Source organism: Apaloderma vittatum, unplaced genomic scaffold (assembly GCF_000703405.1).
Source record: "Apaloderma vittatum isolate BGI_N311 unplaced genomic scaffold, ASM70340v1 scaffold5776, whole genome shotgun sequence".
Lineage (NCBI taxonomy): Eukaryota > Metazoa > Chordata > Aves > Trogoniformes > Trogonidae > Apaloderma > Apaloderma vittatum.
In genome coordinates, this window is record NW_009719883.1 from 14,120 (window position 1) to 34,016 (window position 19,897).

At 42.1% G+C, this 19,897-nt stretch overlaps 1 protein-coding gene across 1 annotated transcript; it reads left to right on the forward strand.

Annotated features, from left to right (window-relative positions):
• Positions 1-2,412: 2,412 nt before the first annotated feature.
• On the forward strand, positions 2,413-19,589 carry LOC104268300 (3-oxo-5-beta-steroid 4-dehydrogenase; the record flags this gene model as incomplete). The annotated part of the gene is made up of 8 exons (XM_009870811.1): positions 2,413-2,580; positions 6,963-7,079; positions 10,280-10,357; positions 12,551-12,673; positions 14,421-14,530; positions 14,998-15,163; positions 15,905-15,987; positions 19,422-19,589. Coding segments are annotated over 8 exons (888 nt in total), but the record flags the coding sequence as incomplete, so codon positions are not given.
• Between the last annotated feature and the right edge of the window lie 308 nt (positions 19,590-19,897).

Sequence of the window (19,897 nt, forward strand, 5' to 3'; positions counted from 1 at the left end):
AATTGTGCTGTTTTGCCTCTCGGCACTCACTCATGTCTGTAATAAATAAGGGCAAGCGTGAGCAGCTTTGCATTTTAAGTAACCTTTAGGCACTGCATGCTGGAGCAGAAAGTGCCCCTCTGAGCCTGAACAGAAGCTGGTCCAGTCATGTCCAATCGCAGCCAGCCCAGACGGGACACTGCAGAGCAGAGCAAGTGGGCGAGTATACAGTCCCATTACCTCAAAATAATCTGCCACCAGCCTACAGCTCTGGGACTAGAAAACAGATGTCAACCCCCATACGTCTTCAGCAATCCTTCATAGATCTTTCTTCCATGAACATGAAAAGGCAGACCAGGGTCCTTAGTCACTGCAGCAGCCTGTGGCGGCTATGAGTTTCACACTCAGTTCAGAAGATGGTGGAAGAGCAGCTGCTTAGTTGGTGGGAAATCCCTGATCAAGCAAGGCAGTGGCTGCTGTAAAAGGGCAGATGGAGGGAGAGGAGGGAGACCGATTGCTTTGGTGAAGACTCACCCTTCCCAATAGGGCCTTTTGCCAGCATTATCTTGTCTTCCTTTGTGATCAGCAAAACCAACAATTTTTATATCCTTTCTTCATAGCCTGTCTCATTTCCAGATGTCTCTGGCATCTGTTTTCTTCATAGGAGAAGCAGTGTGCTCATGGCCTTTCACTTGGACGTAGCAAAATTCACCTCTTGGCATTTGCTGCTGGCAGAGAGCAGTGCAGCAGAGCAGGTTGACTCACCCTATTTCTGATTCACTTAAAGGAAAACTGATGTCCCTGTCACAGCAGAGCAATGCCTGTGAAAATGGTGGGAGAATAGCATTACCACTTGTTTCCAAGAGCCCTTGACCACCACGACTTAGAGCTGCCCTCTCATTATACAAAGCGTAGCAACAATAAGATATTTTCAGTATTATTGCAGTGATCAGTCAAATGATTCCAGTGACTGGTTTTGTGCTTTTTTTTGCTTGGTTTGGCCAATGTGCATTTTGCTTGCCACATGGAAAATATGAAAAAAACAAGCTTACTCTGAATTTCAGCAAAGATGAGTAAACACAAGTGCAGCACAGTAGAAAAATGTGCTTGGACTTAAGAGTTTTCTTGGGCTCATCTTAAACTGAAGCAGTAAGATCTATATAAATGCACACTAAAGCATCTGCTGGTTCTTAGAGACACATGGTAAAGTAACTGTTTGAAACTAGAAATAACAGTAGACATTTCTGAGGTACCACACTTCAGGCTATGATACCACCAAAGGTAAGTTGATTTGAGAAGTAAGAAATCGAATCATAGAATTGTCAGGGTTGGAAGGGACCTTAAAGTTCACAGTAGACATTTCTGAGGTACCACACTTCAGGCTGTGATACCACCAATGGTAAGTTGATTTGAGAAGTAAGAAATCAAATCATAGAATCATAGAATTGTCAGGGTTGGAAGGGACCTTAAAGTTCTCTAGTTCCAACCGCCCCACCATGGGGAGGAACATCTCCCACTAGACCAGGTTGCCCAGAGGCCCATTGAGCCTGGCCTTAAAAATTTCCAGGGATGGGGCTTCCACCACCTCTCTGGGCAACCTGTTCCAGTGTCTCACCACCCTCATGGTGAAGAACTTCCTAACGTCCAATCTGAACTGATCCATCTCTAGCTTTAATCCATTCCCCCTAGTTCTATCACTACCTGACATCCTAAAAAGCCCCTCATCAGCTTTCATGTAGCCCCCTTGAGATACTGGAAGGCCACAATAAGGTCTCCTCAAAGCCTTCTTTTCTGCAGACTGAACAGCCCCAACTCAGTCTGTCTTCATAGGAGAGGTGCTTGTGGCCCTTCTCTGGACAGGGTCCAGCACATCCATATCTTTTTTGTGCTGTGGGCTCCAGAACTGGATGCAGTACTCCAGGTGGGGTCTCACAAGTGTGGAGTAGAGGGGGAGAATCACCTCCCCTGACCTGCTGCTGCTGGGCCAGAGAATATTCAAACAACCTCTGATCAGACAGGTGATTAACCAGCTCTGCTCAACCAAAAAGCCCTCTTCCACTTGAATAAGGGATTTTATCAAACAGCTGTTGTAGGAAAGCCCTTGATCTCCCAATAAGAAATTCTTAAATAATTTCAAGATCAAATACATTCAGTTCTGCTTCTGAGGACTCTAGTACTCTCTCTCAGACACATAGAGATTTTTTTGCTTTGATTTTTTTTCCAAGTTCAGTTCCACATTTGTGTCAGTTTTGAAGAAAAATGCACAGCACTTTTTGATTGAGAAGTTGAAACACAGGTATTGGTGGAGGTAAGACGTGTTAGACTGGATGAACTCCAGCACAAACCTTGTGCACATCTCAGGGACTCTATAGCATTGCAGGAGAGATGAGCAGAAGGCTGAAACTATGTTTATTCTTTTTCTTCTCCCCTTAGACTCCCAAAGGTTCCTGTCTGGAGTCGGTGAAGATTGCCATTGATACTGGTTATCGCCATATCGATGGTGCCTTTGTCTACTTCAATGAGCATGAAGTGGGGCAAGCCATCCGGGAGAAGATTGCTGAAGGAAAGATCAAGCGAGAAGACATTTTTTACTGTGGCAAGGTGAGAAGATGTGCTCAGATTATTTACACTGAATCCAGGATCTGTATGAATGGGCTTTCTTAAGAATCCTAGTGGTCAATGTAACTGGCATGTTTCCAGATCAAACATCTTTATTTTTCTTTTCTAGCACTACCAGAATGCCGCAGAGCTTTACGAGCACTAGATCTCCTGTTAAGCACAAGAATCACTGTTGTTCTGAATCTAAAGCTCTGTTAGCAACGGGAGCCATGCAATATGCATTCTGCCTAGCGCTGTAGGAACCTGCAAGTTCAGACCATTACAGCGCTCAATGGTGCTGTCTAAGCTGTTACGGTCCCACATGTTGCGCTGGCATACACATTTGTATAGTCACACACCAATCTGGACAATGATCCTGAAAATGAGTTGCTTTCTGTTAGAGCAATTCCCTGTACAGGTTTGCCATGAGATTGCACAAGGAAAGGGGTGGGAGCAAGCACGTGCATGCAAGTGTCTGTGTATGGGAGAATAGCAAATGCTTACATTGGTACTACTGCCAGAATATTACTCATCAAGTTACACCCTTAGTTACTGTATCACCTGTCATTAAAATGTTCTAGGATGATGAATCAACTTGGAGAGAAGATGTCATCTCACTTCTAGTCTAGAGGAGCAAGGCTTGAGCAATGCATGAGCTAGGTAATGTTTTGAAGTCTTAGCTGTAAGAGTTGATTCTCTCCCAGAAGAAGGAAATCCCTTGTCTGATCAAGTGTCCAACAAAAGCCATTACATCTGTGACTATATCCCAGGTATAACAGAGAGAGCTCTTATATCTTATAAAGATGAGATGGCCCCAGAAAGTTCATGGTGCCTGTCCAGTTCTAATGGAGTTCATGGCCTCAAGTTCCCTTCCTGCAGTGTTTTTTTGAACATATCAGCCTAATATTTTCCCTTTCTCCTTTCCCAAATAAGACGTAATCCACAAGAGTTACTTAACAGCCTTGGAAATAAATACCACAGTTCCTAGAGTGAAAGATCCCATGGGATAAAAGGCCCATTTCACTGTGAGCAATTTATTTAAGCTCTATGGTCTGGGAAACGAAACTTCAGATTGTGTAGTTTGCAGATTGAGTGGATTTTCAGCAGCTATGGACCAGTTTCTAAGTACAGCAACTTCCAATCTCTAAAGCATGCAACTCTCTTCCAAATTCGCTGCTTGGTTCTCGCAGTAACAACCTTATGATCCTGAGAACAGCTTCACATCTTCAAATTTTCCACCTTTGTCAGAATAGTCTCTCAGTCTCTCATACGCCAAATATGTTGATTTGGATAGGTCAAAATACTTTGTTTCATCTGTTTTATAGTTTCATTACTACAAATTACCAGTAATATTTCAAATGAAAAATACAAAGTTGTGCCAAAAGGTTAGAACCAGATGTCTCAACAGTTTTGAGTCTTTTAACCTCCCCAGCTGCTTCCCCTGCAGTTTGTTGTCCTAAGCCTTTAGGTTCTGTGAAAATGCATCTCTGGATAAAATTTCCAAACTTACTTTATTTACTGAGCCTTTCTATATTCAGTTGTCTGATCTAACCACTAGGTAATTTTCTGAATTCATAACTACCTAAACCTTGAGCCATCTGTGAAACAACACTGGATTTCAATTGTTTCAGTTTTTCCCTAAAGTGTAGATCCCGCAAGTCACAGGGCTGCAGCACGCAGTACCACAAGAGTCAATGCCTGTGGTTCCAGCCTGTCATGTGACTGTGAGATGGAACACGTGGATTTATCTTCATTTTGTACTGTCTGTGCTTGACAAACTTCAGGTGCTCAGGGCGATAGTTAATTAGAGCATCTCTGTAGTCTTTAAAGAGTTCAAAGGCAGAAGTGGAAAATATCCTGCAACCAATTCAATCCAGTCATAAATAACAGGATTTTCACAGGTTTCACTGAACATTTTCACAGCAGCTCTGAACTCCACACTGAATGTCCCTTGCCTCATAAGCTTATACATCCTATGAACTACAGGCAAATATCAACCCACCGATAGATACATCAGCCACTGATGGGTAACCTACTGATATGAACTGTGGCATCTTCTGGGATGCATGGCAGATGCAGTGCCCCATTCTTGAAAGCAGCCTGCACATCAAAAGTTGGTTTGTTTTCAGCCTTAATGACATCACAAGTACTAGAAATTCCCCAGACCCCTTGCAGACTCAAGCCCTTCGTGCAGATCTTTCCTTGAGCAAGGATGATGCAAACTGAAGGCCGGTCTATCAGCAGAGACTGACAAGAACAGCCCTGCTGAGTGACGCTCTTACTGGAATAGTGACTTGGTGCAATTGGGCTGCATCTGCCAGTTTAAATCATCAGCACTTGCACTTGGCTCTGGCTGCTGGCTGGCTGATCAGGCAAGGCAGCTCAGCATCCAGAAATTTTAGAGGTTTTATATCAACTGCCAACATCTCACTTGGCTTATACAGCAAGACCTTTCTGGTCTCCTCTTTCATCCCAGGATATTTCTTTCATTAAACTAGAAGTAACATTTCCAGGAAAAGCGGTGTCCTGGAATGCCAAAGCCAGCTGGCAGCTTTGACTGCTCAAACTTCTACATGGGTTCTACTTAGGTAGATAATACAATAACTTGTACAAATCATGAAAAGTTATGAAATGCTTATGTTTCCATGGCATCCGTTTATTAACATAGTGCAAATGTTTACTATTTCTAAAGGCTGTTTCTTTATAACCTCTGCAGCTTTTAAAGGGAAGTATATTCACTGGCAAATGCTGAGCTCAGTAGTGCTGTGGTAGAAAGGGTGCTTGGAAAAAAGGTGCTTCTAAACTACCAACATACCTTGGATTACTTAATTTGTAGAACACAGTAATCAAACAAACTGAACATGAAGGGTATATAGACTCATTTCCTTACTTATATTTAATCCCAAAACAATATCTCATTTTACATGTGATATGCTTAAAAAACATGCAGATCGAGGGCTTTCAGGAAATCCAGTGGAACAGCTTAAAACTCTGAAAGCAGGTCCTTGGTGCCTTTGCTGTAGTACACTTCAGCCTATGTAACCACTATCTAGTTATCGAAAACTCTTCATGCCTTGCAACATACAGCTAGGGAAGACCTAGTATCAATTTCCAGGTGCCAAACTCTCTTTTGCTTTGTTAGCTTAGGGCAGGGTCAGATACACTGCTCTCAATACAGCTGAACTTCAAGATAATGTGTCCTTGCCTCTGCTGGCATTGCTGAGCAGACAGTTATTCCCCAAGAAAACAATAATTTGGTTTAAAAACCCAAACATTTAAAATACTTTAAAAGTTTCCCAGGCTATGTTCTTTGACACCTATAATCATTATCTTCTCCTGAAAATGTCAATTCAAGTATATTCTGTCTCAAGAACAAATTCATTCTATACCTTGGCATGCAGTGACTGTAAGCTTTGGTGGCAGAACTGGCTAGAAAATTACCATACTAACAAACAGCAGTTTTTTCCAGCCAATAAATGTGAGTAAAACCTCAGCATGACCCACACGTCAGTTTTATGCACTCAAAAAAGAAAATAAAGCAGCCTAGCTTATTGTGTGCAAACAAATGGCACTTGAAATCTATTGTGTGTTAATTCTGTTTTTTGTCATTTTTAACTGCAGCAATCAGTTTACAAAGAGCTCTTGGTTACTAATTACCATGTTATGGTTTTATTCTTGCAAGAGATTTGCATCAGCAGAGTTCAGTTTGAGATAGTACCCTAAGCTAATCTACTAAGCTCACTCCATGGCAACCTCAGGGCATAACCCTGCAAGGAAGCAGTTGTGATTGAAGAGGTTGAAAAGGCTGTGCTTTAACTAGTCACACCTGCATTACAGTGACTAAACAACAATACATCTTTCAGTGAGGATGAGGGAGTAAACTAAAACTTCCCTAGGTCAGGAAGTCACTCAGGCTCCACGACCACAGGAGAAAACCAAAAGATTCTCTTTGTGCTGGGTGCTTGGCTGTTCAACAGCTAACTCACGTGGTCTGAGCTTCTGCCTTCAGGCATAAAACTGACCACAGATTTCTTGTGGGAACAAAGTTTTCCAGTGAAAGCACATGCTTGGAAAGTTCAGAAAGCGAAAGGAATCTGCCTAAGTTCATTGAGCAACAGTTTGCAAGGCACTCAGGAGAACCTCTCTTGTAATAAATGAAGATGCAACAGCTTTACTGGGTCAGCACTGAGACAATCTTGGGCAAGGATTCCTGCCTTGATCTCTACATCTGCCTCTGGCAGAGGACAGGATCAGGCCCCTCACCTTTGTCTCACAGTGATGTAGACCAGAATGTCTTTGCACCGCCCATAAGGTGCGGCATCAGCTGGAGGATGCTCACTGTTCCTCATAGCACCCAAAATAAGACCCTGTGCTTGCCTCCTCAGTTGTGGAATACCTGCCACCCTCCAGAGCTGGTGCGTCCTACACTGGAGAAAACCCTGAAGATCCTGCAGCTGGACTATGTTGACCTCTACATTATTGAGCTGCCAATGGCTTTCAAGGTAAAAAGAAAAATTGCCCCTCAAAAACTGCTTGATGAGCTTGAACCAAGGTTTCCATCTAGCATCTTCCTTGCAGCTTCCAGTCCATGCTGAAAACAGCACTTTGGCCAGATAATGTTTGATATGTACTGCATGTATACATTTCTGTGCACTACCCACACAAAAGGAGAGGCTCATGGGTGGTGTGAGAACAGCTACTGACAGCTGTAGCATGGAATCTCTCCACTGCAAGGACAGGTCTCCTAACTGGGGTTGAACACTTTCTATGCTGAAGAATTACTGTAGCTTCCTGAAGCAGCACATGCAGCTTCATCCTCTCTGAGCTGCGAGGAGGGAGTCACTGGAGAATAGTGGTTAGACAAAGCACTGAAGGGTTAGGGGCAAGGTCTGGAGGGGGAAAATGAAAGGGAAAAACCCCCACTTTGTTGATTTCCCTATTCTGTCCCAAAAAACCAAACAGCCTCAGTAGTATTAAAGCCACTGGGCAAATTGTGGTTATGGTCTTAATCTCCCTAACTCCAGTACTCTGCTCAGACAGCTTCAGTACATCACAGTTGTTCCCAGTCCATCTCTGGCTCTCAAAGGTCACAAAAGATAAAGCCTGATATTCCTTCTAACTGCTGCCTCTGGGCAACTTGTAGCCAAATCCTTTGAATGCATGGAGCTCACATCCGAGTTGCATGTCTTCCTTGCAGCAAGTTCTTACAAGTCCCCAAGCTTTCTGGTATCACAGCGATTTGTACCTTGCTTTTATGATTTTCCTCTGCAAGTACATGATATAAAGGTAAATTCAATAATAGTGAAATTAGAAGAATAAGATTCACAACTTGCATGGGTTTGAGCCAATTAAATCCTTTTTCTTAGAGAGAATAGGCAATTAGGTGGCTAATCGCTTCTGCAGGATGTTTAAGCTCTAAGCTGACCTCTTTTTGCAAGGAAAGTAGTTCTCTGATTATTAAAATAGTATTTTACTGTGGACTCCATACTACCAGAAACATTAGATATGAAATAATTTACCAATAAAGCAACCACCCTAGACCTGCAGGATTTTTTCCCCAAGGAAGACATATCTCATTAAGACTTGTATAGGGGTATATGGACTCACACATTAAAACTTTATTTATACAGTCCCGTGCATGGAATCCTTTTGGGTAAGTTTTTAAAAGTTTCCCACCATTTGCAATTTCCTGCTTCCCTTTGCTTGTGTTTGTATTCTCTAGTAGTTCATTCTCCCACATAGTGAAGGTCATTGTCTCACAATATAAAGATACAGACAGCTGGCTTTAAAGTAAATGTACATCTGAATCCCTGAGGCCTGTATCAACAATCTGGGTTGTTAAAGGAGTAGCAGTCCTGGAGATTCATTCATGTCTCCCCTCGAGAAGAAAGAAAAAGAGAAGCTGCTTTCTGCCTGAAAAATATACATTTTTCTGCATCAAATACAGGAAAAAAAAAGGAAAAAAAAGAAAAAACAAACAAAACAGAACCCCACACTTTTGCAATGGTAGCAGGTTTTCTTTCTTTGCTCCCTCTCTTGCAAATATACCCATCCCTTCCTTTTGGTGAGGAGTGTGCAGGTGAAATGCTAAAAATCTCCTGTTCTACCATACTCTGCAACCACCAGTGCTTTCCCACCTCCCCTTCTCACAAAAGCAATCTCTGTTTGAAACCAGTGAAATACTTGAGACAAAACTTACAGTCCCACTCTGAAACCAGTAATAAAAAAAACATGGCCCTGCAGAGTCCAGTGGTCAAAGATGCCATAGGGTCTTTCAGGCAGAGTAATAGAAATCTTGTTTCAGAGATTCAAAATAATGATAGCAACAGAGGAAAAATGGAGGAATAAATTAGCTAGTGTAATTGCTGTCTATTGACTACTATAAAAAGTCATGTTGAACAGAAGTTAATGAATTAGAAGTGGAACAGAGTAAAAAGGTCTTGAATTCAGACTCATCCCCTAAACTTGAAGTCCAGCAATTATGTGTTGAGCTTGCAATCCTTGAAGAATCTGCTGGACTATCATTAGAATGAATGGTTTGTTCCAAAATACCATAGGCTGGTTTTCTAAATAGTGCTAAATTGTGGTGGCAAACAGTTTTCCTTCTAAGAGAAAATGTACCCAATAGCCACCTCTCTCCTTCTGGTCAACTTTTTTTTTTTTTTTTTTAAGGAAGATAGAGCAACAAAGGCCACAAGTCAACTTTGTGGAATCCATTAAGGGAAACCAGCACATTTGGAGGCAATGGGCTTATGCCTGTAACTTAGACCTTGGCCTCTGAAATGTGAGGCTGTGTTTTCCTTAGGCTCACTTTTCCCATGAAATGCCTTGAATTTGAACTTCTTGACTGAGCTGGGAGGTGCCAGTTACTGATCATATTAGTCACAGCTGCATGTTCCCAAGGAGTTACCATGTCAACATCTTGTACCCAGACCTTTGAAATGCAGCATTTGGCAGTTCAGATCAAATGTCAAACATCACTGAAGGGTTTTTATGAAAAAAAAAAGTGAAATTGCAATCAGACAAAAGGGAGAAAAGTGTTAACACATTGCCTGAAGCAGCAGTGAAATTACCAGCAAATAAGAGAAAGCTGTGCTTGTGAGATATCAGCTCTTAAATCTCTAAAGACTTGTTTATGGCCTATAGAGATAGGAAGAAAGAAATCCTAGTGCCCAAGAAAGGTGGATAATGCACTTCAAGGGTTCACAGCCTGTGCTATAGCTATGCTCATAGCCCTTTACTACAACTAAGTAGCTCGTGGAAATGGTCCCTCTAACTGTTGGGAGCTGGATTGAGCCAGTACCCTTTCCAGGTGTCCAGGGCACAACCAGGATCAGGAGAAGGGATGGGAAGAAATGGAAGAAAATAAGGGTTGGTACTCTAACCCAGCTTTCAGGAAGGAGACTAATCCTTTGAATTCCATAATGCAAAAGTCAAAAGTTTATTGAAAAACCAGGCCATCCGGGAACCCCTGAGTGTGCACTCATGTGACAGTTCGGAAGTGTATCCAAGGATGATCCAGCAGTGGAGGATGTGGTAAGCCCAGCATGAATGACCTGTTGAACTTAAGAGTGTTCCAGAAAGCTTTGAATCTTTTTTGTTGTTGTTTGTTTGCTAGCAGAATCTCAGTCTGTGGAAAAATCTTTGCTCAGAGGAGTGAAAATTTTTCTTTAAAGCACAGAAGTGTGGTTTTACTTTTCAGCCTGGAGACACGATCTACCCAAAAGATGAAAACGGAAAGTTTATCTACCATGAGACAGACCTATGTGCCACTTGGGAGGTAAGCCAACACAACAACCACCCATATATGCCTTAAAACCACAGATTCTCATTCTTGATTTGCTCATGGCCTTCATAAACAGAGCTGAGGCATGTTGACAAGGCAAATGGCAATCAAATTCTACTACCTCTATGAATAAATTTTAATTCTGTCCCTAAGGATGTTGCTTCTTGCCATCACTTGATTATTTTATAACAAAAAGAAATGGTTGAAGTATCTGACATCCACATTCTTTCTTTCACAGTGCACTTTACATCTGCTAGTTGAGCTATATGTATGTTTCTACCTATCTTTCCTCTTTATCAGATCTTTACAGCAAGAGAAAGTTTGAGTCCTAAGAATATCCTCCTCAGAACAAAACAAGCTTTTCACTTTCAAGAAAAATAATAGAATTTGGCCTAAAGCTCACCATAACAAATACCCACCAGAAAAAAATCAAAAAAAAAACCAAAACAAAACAAAACCCTGGCCATCAGAACAAGTTCACTCACTTCTAAATTTGATTAGTAGAAAAACCTTGTGGTCTTCATCTGATAAGAAAATTTAGAGGGAAGTAGCATTTGCCTTAAAGATTGTATTTTAAGTTTGGGTTACCATAGACAGATGTCTACTTAAGCCTACTGCCACTTGGCTTTAGGATCTCAGGTGAAGCAGAAAGTGAGATTAGCAATCTCCTCACACTCCTGCCTTTCAAAGCATTAGACATGCTGATTCATGGCCAAAGCTTGTCAGGTTTCCTTCTGCACCAGATCTGCTGCAAAAGCATTACTAATTCAACCCTGGTTTACAGAAAGAGAAATAATATGGACCGCTATACACTCTACTTCAGCTTGCACTGTCCAGAGCTGGATAGTCACGTCCCAGTTTAGCTTTACTTGAGGTGTGTATTGAGAATGGGTGAAATTCTGAGTGAAAATTTAGAGCAGGAGAAAGCCCAGGCCAGGCTTTATCTGGCAGCTGAGCCACCCAGGCTGGGTCTCAGGGGGAATGGGAACTTCCTCCTTAACTGTTTCTGTTAGCCTTGTCTTTGGCTGATGCAGTTCACTCCTCTCTCTTCCACAGGCTAGTTGCTCAGATGTTGAAACCAACAGCTGTCCTAACACTGTTATATTTTTTTTTATCTTCAAGCTGGTGATTATTGTAAAGGATTTATTGTAGCAGATCATTCTCTTCAGCTAATAAGCCAAGAGAAAAATAGGTGATGATGAATGTCTGCAAATAATAGCATCAATCTAAATAAAACTGGCGAAACTCAAACTAGATAATTTCACCCCCTCAGCATGGTGCTAGCAGGCAAGAATAGCTCCAGATGACTGTATTTGCTGACTTGTCATCAAGTGATACAAAGCATATGAGGCCAAGTAGAGGTCATCAAATACATGGTGCCTCTTTACCTCCCTGCTTTCAGCTCCTGAGGCACAGAAAAGAATAACAAAATGGGCAGGAGGGACATGCAGCTCCACAGTGGGGTCTGGTCTGCCTTAAACAGTCACTGAATCACTTGTGTGCAGAGATTCTGGGAACAAAGGGGAGTACTGTAGAAAAGGATCCACCTTCCCCTTAACAGCCCAGCAGATGAAGCTAATGAAGACCAGGGCATGTATTCATAAGGCTTTCTTGGCTATTAGGATTTGTCTGAAGTTCAGAATATCTAGAATTCCTCTCCCCCTTGTTTTTCTTTTTAATACTTTATACTACACTGAAGTTTTCCATGATGATTCTGTGATGTGCCTTGCCAGATATTTAAGGGATTTCACTCGATAGAGGCTTCATATGAAAAATAGTTGTATAATCAAAAGGAATAAATTGACTTATCAACGAAGCAATCTGTTTTGTTCACTCTCCCATCTCCAGCTTTGAGGCAGTGCTAAAGCAGCGTAAAGTAAGCAAAACTCTTTGAAAGCAGATGTCTGGCACTTAAGTATCTATATCTCATGTTAATCTTTTTGCTCTCCAGACAAATTCTACCCTCACAGGAGGTATAAAACATTAGGGCTTGGTCTGGAAAGCGGGTCTACACAGGAATGGAGTTAGAGGGCACCAGCCCTCATGCTAATAGAGCTGTTAGTTCTGCCGCAGCAAAGGTTTTCCTGCAGACTCAAGAATGGAGCATCTTCCACCTAGCTCTAAAATGCACACTCCAAGAAATCAAGCCAACATGTGGGACTCCACTCATCTTTGCTTTCTTTGCAGGCTATGGAAGCATGTAAAGATGCAGGCTTGGCAAAGTCTATTGGAGTATCCAATTTCAACCGCAGGCAGCTGGAGATGATTCTGAACAAGCCAGGACTTAAGTACAAACCTGTCAGCAACCAGGTAAGACTGCAAGCCAAGGGCAGCACCTACCATGGTGCCGCTGCCTTGTAGGGAATGCAGAAGCCACACGTGGCCTAAGCCACCACGTGCAGAAAGGTGAGGTATACTTTGCCACAGATGCTGCCCTCCATACTGTCACCGTTCCATTTCTAGCTTGAAGATATTACTTACCCTATCTAGGCTAAAGATAAATATTTGAAGGTGCTGGAACAATCGTTTCCCTTGGTTCCTGCTCCAGGACTGTAAAATTGGCGCCTTTGTACTGAAGTTCTGTAGTGAGGTTAAACACTGTGTCAATGAAGATCTTAAATCTCTGCCATGTACTTTAAGTCCAAAAAATTGCCAAGACAAACCATTCAGAGCTAACTAGTTCTCAGTGAAGCCACGTCCACCTCAGCTGACACCAAACCAAAATACCCCTCAGGGATTCTGCATCACTCTAAGCTTCTCGAGTTTAAAGGCCATTAGAAGTAACTCTTAAATTTCCTGTACTTGCTTTCTTGTGCCTTTCCCATAAGATATCAGTAGGACTTAGAGAAGAACCTAAATTTAAGAGGAAACACCATTAAGTGACTGACTTGAGATGAACAAGCCCTTGAAGATGATAGGCATATCCGACTTAAATTACAGTAGCAGGGCTCAGAGAAGGTGGTAAGTGGCAGTGACCTATCTGAATGCCCAATACTTTCGGCTCCGGCATTTGGCAGCTCACTGTGTTTCCTAGAAATCACTGGGAAGCTCTTTTGACTCATCTGGCACAAACAAATATCCATGTTAGCAGTATCACAGAAGAGGCCAGAAACCAACTGGGACCAACTTCTTACCCTCATCACATGGCCTAGAGGACTGGGATTGATGTGAGACAAGGCAGGGAGGCTAGCCATAGCCATCATTTCTGTCCTTGGCCTGCAGTGAAAGGCAGCCTCTGAGAGGAGGAAATTCCAGCACCTTTCACTGGTATTAACATGCCCAGCAGGTGCAAAATGCAATTGCGTTCCTGGCGTGCCCCTAAGACTGAGCGTTGCTGATGCTTCTTGGGGTCAAGGAAGACCAGGCAAAAGATTAAGCCCAGCTTAGGGCGGTGAGCCACCAAGCACAGATGTGCCAGCTAGCTTCAGACTGTCTGCATACAGTGGTTGCTCTGTCACCTTGTAGACATCCCTTTCCCAGAGACTGAGGACACAGCCAGAAAATCCCTGTCTGTAAGGGAATGATGCACAGTATTTGCAGTGTGTGAGGGCAGAGCTTGTAACAAGGTTGTAACCGTTATGGAGATGTCTCACCTTTTATATGTGCCTCCCTCACCTTTCTATCTGGGACAGCTTATGCCAACACTTCCCATAGGAACAACATCAGATTAGTCACCCTAAATGCAAGAGGCAGAGAAACAAAGATCTAACCCACACAAGATGAGTTGCCTTCTGAGCCTACTTCTCTAGTGAGCTTCCCTCACTTCCATCCCTTCTACTTAGAGCCACCTTTCCACTGCGGGCCAATAAAAAGTTCTCTGCAGCCAAATTGTAATAACAAATGTTGATCTGCTGTCCAACAAACAAAGAAAAAAAACCATCACCCAGTAACATACAGTTTGAACAGTAACCACAGACTGAGTTTCCCTATTCCTTAACTCACATGTATCCTTTCCTGAAAGCATCACCTGGTCTGTAGCTCTTACAAATATTGGGACACCATCTGGTTCTGTATCTGGTCCTGTTGATTAATCATTCTTTTTATGTTGCTCTTGCAGGTCGAATGCCACCCCTATTTCACTCAGCCCAAACTATTAGAATTTTGCAGACAGCATGACATTGTTATCGTTGGGTACAGCCCACTGGGAACCTCAAGAGATGAAACATGGTAAGTCCCAATGTTACTTTCGAATAGAAGGACAATATCCAGGAAAAAAAAAAAAAAACACAACAAAACAGTTCTTCACTGCTGGGTCTCTGTGCAAAATACCTTTGTCTCCATTTTTCAAAGCAACTTTGAACTTCAGTGTCTAAATATTACTATCGTGAATTAAACTTGCAACACTTCTGCTGCATGCCGTCATCAAAAAATGCCAGATGTCTGTATAGGAATGTCTCCTGTAACTGTCAAGGCTTAGGTGAGGAAGTAGAAACTAAGTCAACATTAGGACATCAAATAGGAAATTGCCTTTGACAACCCAGCAACCTAAATGCCAAATCTTTTCTCTCATCTTTCACACTACTTGTCAAAAAAGTACAGTATTCTGTCCACAAACGGGTAGATGCCTCTATGTTTTGACGTTAAAGGTAAGGGGTTTTTTTGTTTTTCTTTTTTTTTCTCCAATTTTCTTCCAGGGTAAATGTGTCCTCCCCTCCTTTACTGAATGATCCAGTGCTGAATGCCATTGGCAAAAAGTACAACAAGACAGCTGCACAGGTTGCTTTGCGTTTCAACATCCAGCGAGGCATCGTGGTCATCCCAAAAAGCTTCAATCCACAACGCATCAGAGAGAATTTCCAGGTAAATTTGTGCTCCAACGGTGCATGGATGAATCCACTTACATTGGCTTAGCCCCTATAGAAGGTTATTTTTCCATTTATTTCTGTAGACATAAGGCTTGACTAATGTCAAGCTTCGACACATTTGATGCTGTTTGTTCCCATAACTTAATGGCACCATGATGTGACAATAATAGAGCAAACTAGAGAGGAAGTTTTGCTTTTAACCCTCTGGAATAGCTAAAGTTCCAACCCGCTGGTATATCCAGAGCCCCAGCTGCCACAGTGAGCAGCACAAGCGAGATGAAGTAATTCAGCAGGTCAGCAGCCCAAGATTGCTGTCTGTAGGTGTTCAGGAACAACTGACTTGTTCTGTCCAGTCTTCAGGCATGGGGCAGCTTTGTTTGGGAAGGGTTTTTGCGAACAGGTGTGCCAGAAAGCATCTGGCTGAAGAACCTGTTCCTGTGGCCCTTGCAGCCCTCAGTACCCTGAGCAGCTCCCCTGCTTTCCCTATCATGTATTGCTTTCAAAGCTGATGGCCCACTACTTGCCAAGCTACCTTCCTCTTCTGGGAAAAAAGCATAAGCAAATGTGACTGGACTTCTCCAGATCCTCAAGACTCTCCTATAAATGCAAGCAAGTATGGATTTGGGGGGGCAAGTTGGGGGACAGATGTGGAGGGTTGTAATTCTGGAATCTGGAATGTATGAATGCTGTTTATAACAAGAAGTGCTAACTTATTCCTCATATCTCTTTTCATTAGATCTTTGACTTCTCCCTCACCGAGAAAGAGATGAAAGAAATTGAAGCCCTGAACAAAAACGTTCGTTATGTGGAATTGCTGATGTAAGTCCAAGAGAAACCCTAGATCCTCACAGAACATTCCTATCTTTGCAGAAGACTAAAGAAAACATTCTATCACTTTATTATTTTTTTATATATAAACAACCTTATTTTAAGGTAAGGCTTAAATATGGGAGGTCTTTAATACAGCCTGAATACGATTCTGGACCAACAGCAAAACTAAGTGTGCAATATCTGCTTACAGTTCAGATGTCAAAAGCCCACCTAGTAGAAAGTGACTGCATCTAGTCCTTCTCCTTAAACACTCTCTGCTATATGTTATAATGACAGTCTCAGCCACTCACAAGGTGTAGCTTTGCCCCTGCCTAGCAGTGTGGATATCAGCGCTGAAATTCTAGTAAGAGCATTTTCTTATCTTTCCCCTCCTTTCTGGTCTTCACTTCCAGTGCTCAGCAAGACATGTCACAACTCAAGTACAATGGCTTATGGATTGTAAATGTAGTGTTTCCAGAGGCAACTTGTCCTAAATTGCCGTCTGGAAGGACAAATAATATGAACCCTGCTACCTGAAGCCACAGGGCTAATTGAGGGGGAGCTCTGCTCCTTCTCTCTTAGTTCTTTGGGTCAGAACATCAAAATTTGCCTACTCAACTTCTGCGTAGAAGAGAATGCATCTTAGTGGCCGCAAGTGGTCAGAAACTTTTTGTCGTCTCATCTGAGAGATGAGACAATCTCCCTCTTCTGCTGTCATGTTGAGTTGTACTTTTTCTTATGGAAAGCAAAAACCAGCTTGTTTGACTGCTAGACCACTTCCTAATTATCTCTTCTAAGAACTCACAAGGCTTAGTTTCTTGCTGCTTGTGATCTAAATGTAGTTAAAACTACCCAATGTAGTTTTGCTTCATTAGAAGGCTGCACTACCCCAGAACATTCAGACTGACCCAACACCTCCTCTTCCAGGAAATGGAACTGTTTTTCCTTCAAGCTCAACAGCATCTACAGTTTCTGGCCAAGATTTATGCTTTCCCCTTTTCAGGGCACAGAGGGCATAGCCAAAATCTGGAGATTCATTTCCATGCATTTCTCTTGTTACCTTGGATTATCTGTGTCTTGCCAAACTGTAGTGTGCTCAGGCACTAAAAATAATGAAAAGCAGGAATAGCGGCATTAATAGCACTCTAAAACATTGACCATTACTCAAAATGAGGGAAATGTTGCAAAAAAACAACTAAACCACTTATTCTGCTGCATAAATATGATAGGAAATATGAACTAAGTTAAAAGCATCATAATGGAGTTCATCTTTCACTTTTAAGTTCAGCCAGGTGCTCTGAAGCTTTAGCTTCTTTAAACTTAAAATAGTCGTCCATCAATTAGCAGCACTCTGTTCCAGAAGGCTTCTCACAAAAAAAAAGAAGATTCTTAATGTGTGTTTTGGTATTTGAAATTGTTGGGTTTTCATGATAAGTTGAGCTATAACATCATTTAAACTTTTAGTGCGTATATACACAAAATGCAACCTTGATGTAAATGCAAGAGCTTTTTCCAAAAGCAAACTTAAAAGATGCACAGAAGAAGAACTTTCTAAGCCACCAGTCCCAAAAACTAAATGCTTTGCTTTATTAGACTAAATTTGGTTACAGGAGGCCACTGAGGACAAGGAAAACAGGATACATAGGATGAACATTGCCAACTAGTTTTCACAGGAGTGCCGTGTTTGGGGAAAAAGTTTAAGTACAGTCTGACCTCAACTGTGAAAAATGCTTCTTTGGAAAAGGGATGTTGCCATGTAAGGAGCAATTAAACATATATCTGCCTACTATGTGTTCTCACACTGAAGTGAGAATTGACATTGGAATTGACACTGCAATATGTATCCAGCAATACGTATCTGAAAAAGTCAAACTATCAAACATTCCTGTTAGGCAACTTTGTGCAAAACATTGGACTGCTGTCATGCAAATGCCAGCAGGAAAAGCCTTCCTTTGGCTCTTGCAGTTATCATCTACCATGGGTACTGATAAACAGGATATTGCAGTCAGTGGATTGATTTAGCAAGTTAAGCATCTGAGCAGAAAATGGAGATTTTGTAAAAATGCAAGTACTTCAGAAAAATCTTGGTCTGAAGCAGTTTCTTCTCCCCTTGGAGAAAAATCTAGAAGCACTGTGCTCAGCAAGTTTCTCATTAATCAGTCTCCTTTTTTTGTCTTGTGCTCCCAGTCCCTGCTACGGATGTTCTTCTTTACCAGTTGCACTGACTCCTCCGAGTGAATCAGTTTCACTCAAAGGACTCAGACCTTTGAACACGTGAGAACTGATTAGCGAGCATGCTCCATAGATGGAAAGTAGAGATTATGACACTGGCAACTCAGACATTGTCAATTTATACTGAAACAAAACAAGCCAAAGTGTTGTGGCTTGTTTTTTTGAACCAACTCAATCTGTTAATGTGTAAACACTTCAGCTTGGCTGCATATTGGAATGAAATGTTTTGACACAACCAATCCAAAATGTTTGATGCCTTCCTGTTAGTTAACTTCAATATTGTGAAATGTATCCTTCCCAAACTGGAACAATTCAGAGCTGGGATAAATGCCAGTATTTGTTGTGCTCCACTGTAAGGCAAAGCAACCAGCTGCCATGGTGCACCTGAGAACGCTCTTCATACACTTTTTATTTTGCTAATGGCAAGTGTTTGTCAAGCCAGGGCTTGTGGGTTAGCATCATCATCTCAAACAAACAAAAAAAGCCCACAACAAAAGACAACTACCTCTCTCTTAAGTCTGCCAATAATGGGCAAACACTCGTTTTTCACCTGCAGTTGACCCTGGGATTTTCTTCTTGCCTTTTATAATGATCCTGGATCATGCATCTTCCCTGAGCATGCAGTTTTGAAAATGAAGCCTGAAGCATCTCTGCCTTCAGCAGTATGCAGCCATGAACATCCCTTTCTTCCCCAAAGGTTCTTTATAAATATTCTGCCACTGGTGCTATTAACCTGGCGGAGCATCTAAATCTAGACTAAGCTAGAGGACAACCAGACATAGTGTAGATGTGGCAGCCGCTTGGAGAAAGCATCATACCAGATATCTGAACAAAGTCTTCTCCTTCCACAATGCACACACAGCGAACCTCTGCCCCTTGCCTACACCACTTGTACTAACATTAGTTAAACCCACCGAGTCTATTAGCAAGAATAGCTGACATCCAAACTCTTACGGTTTTTTCCCCTACCTGTCCTTACGGCATGCAGTCTCATCCTTCACTGTCCTGTCCTTAAATGGACAGGCTTACTTCCAACTCTACGGGGAAGAGTATTCAAAGCAGACCTCTTCTGAATAAGCAAAAGAGCCTTTCATGAAGGCCACCTATATACTGCAAGGAAGAGGTTTGCTAGGCACAACAACAACTGCACCAGTGATGGGATATCCTGCTTCACACAGGAAGCTCACTTGTTCAATCTGCCCTATCCACAGGTGGCGTGACCATCCAGAGTATCCCTTCAGCGATGAATACTGAAAGCAAGGTGTGTCCGGGAAGCTTCCTAACTCGGTGCCGATAAGCTTTGCTGAAAGAGACTCAACATTTGGTGCTTTGACTTCACGGGAGACTGTTCAAAATCAGCATTAAAAACATTACATGTATTTCCTCTCGTCTTGTCAGTCTCTTATTGCTACTTAAGAGCAAACCTATTTAACCTACTCTGGTTTTGGCTTAGGAAGCTTTAACTCTGCGCATTGACACTGCAAAACTAACAGCTGATAAAACTGAAGATTTCTTCTGAAAACAGGCTCACTAGTTCAAGCCAAATCATCTTCACTGAATGGCACATTCTTCGCTGAATTTGAAACAAGAAGTTCTGCTTCAGTAGATGGGAAGCAGTGTCATTTTATTTCACAGCTCAAGTGAAAGTTAAGAGTAGGGAACTAATTGGATTTTACATATATATATA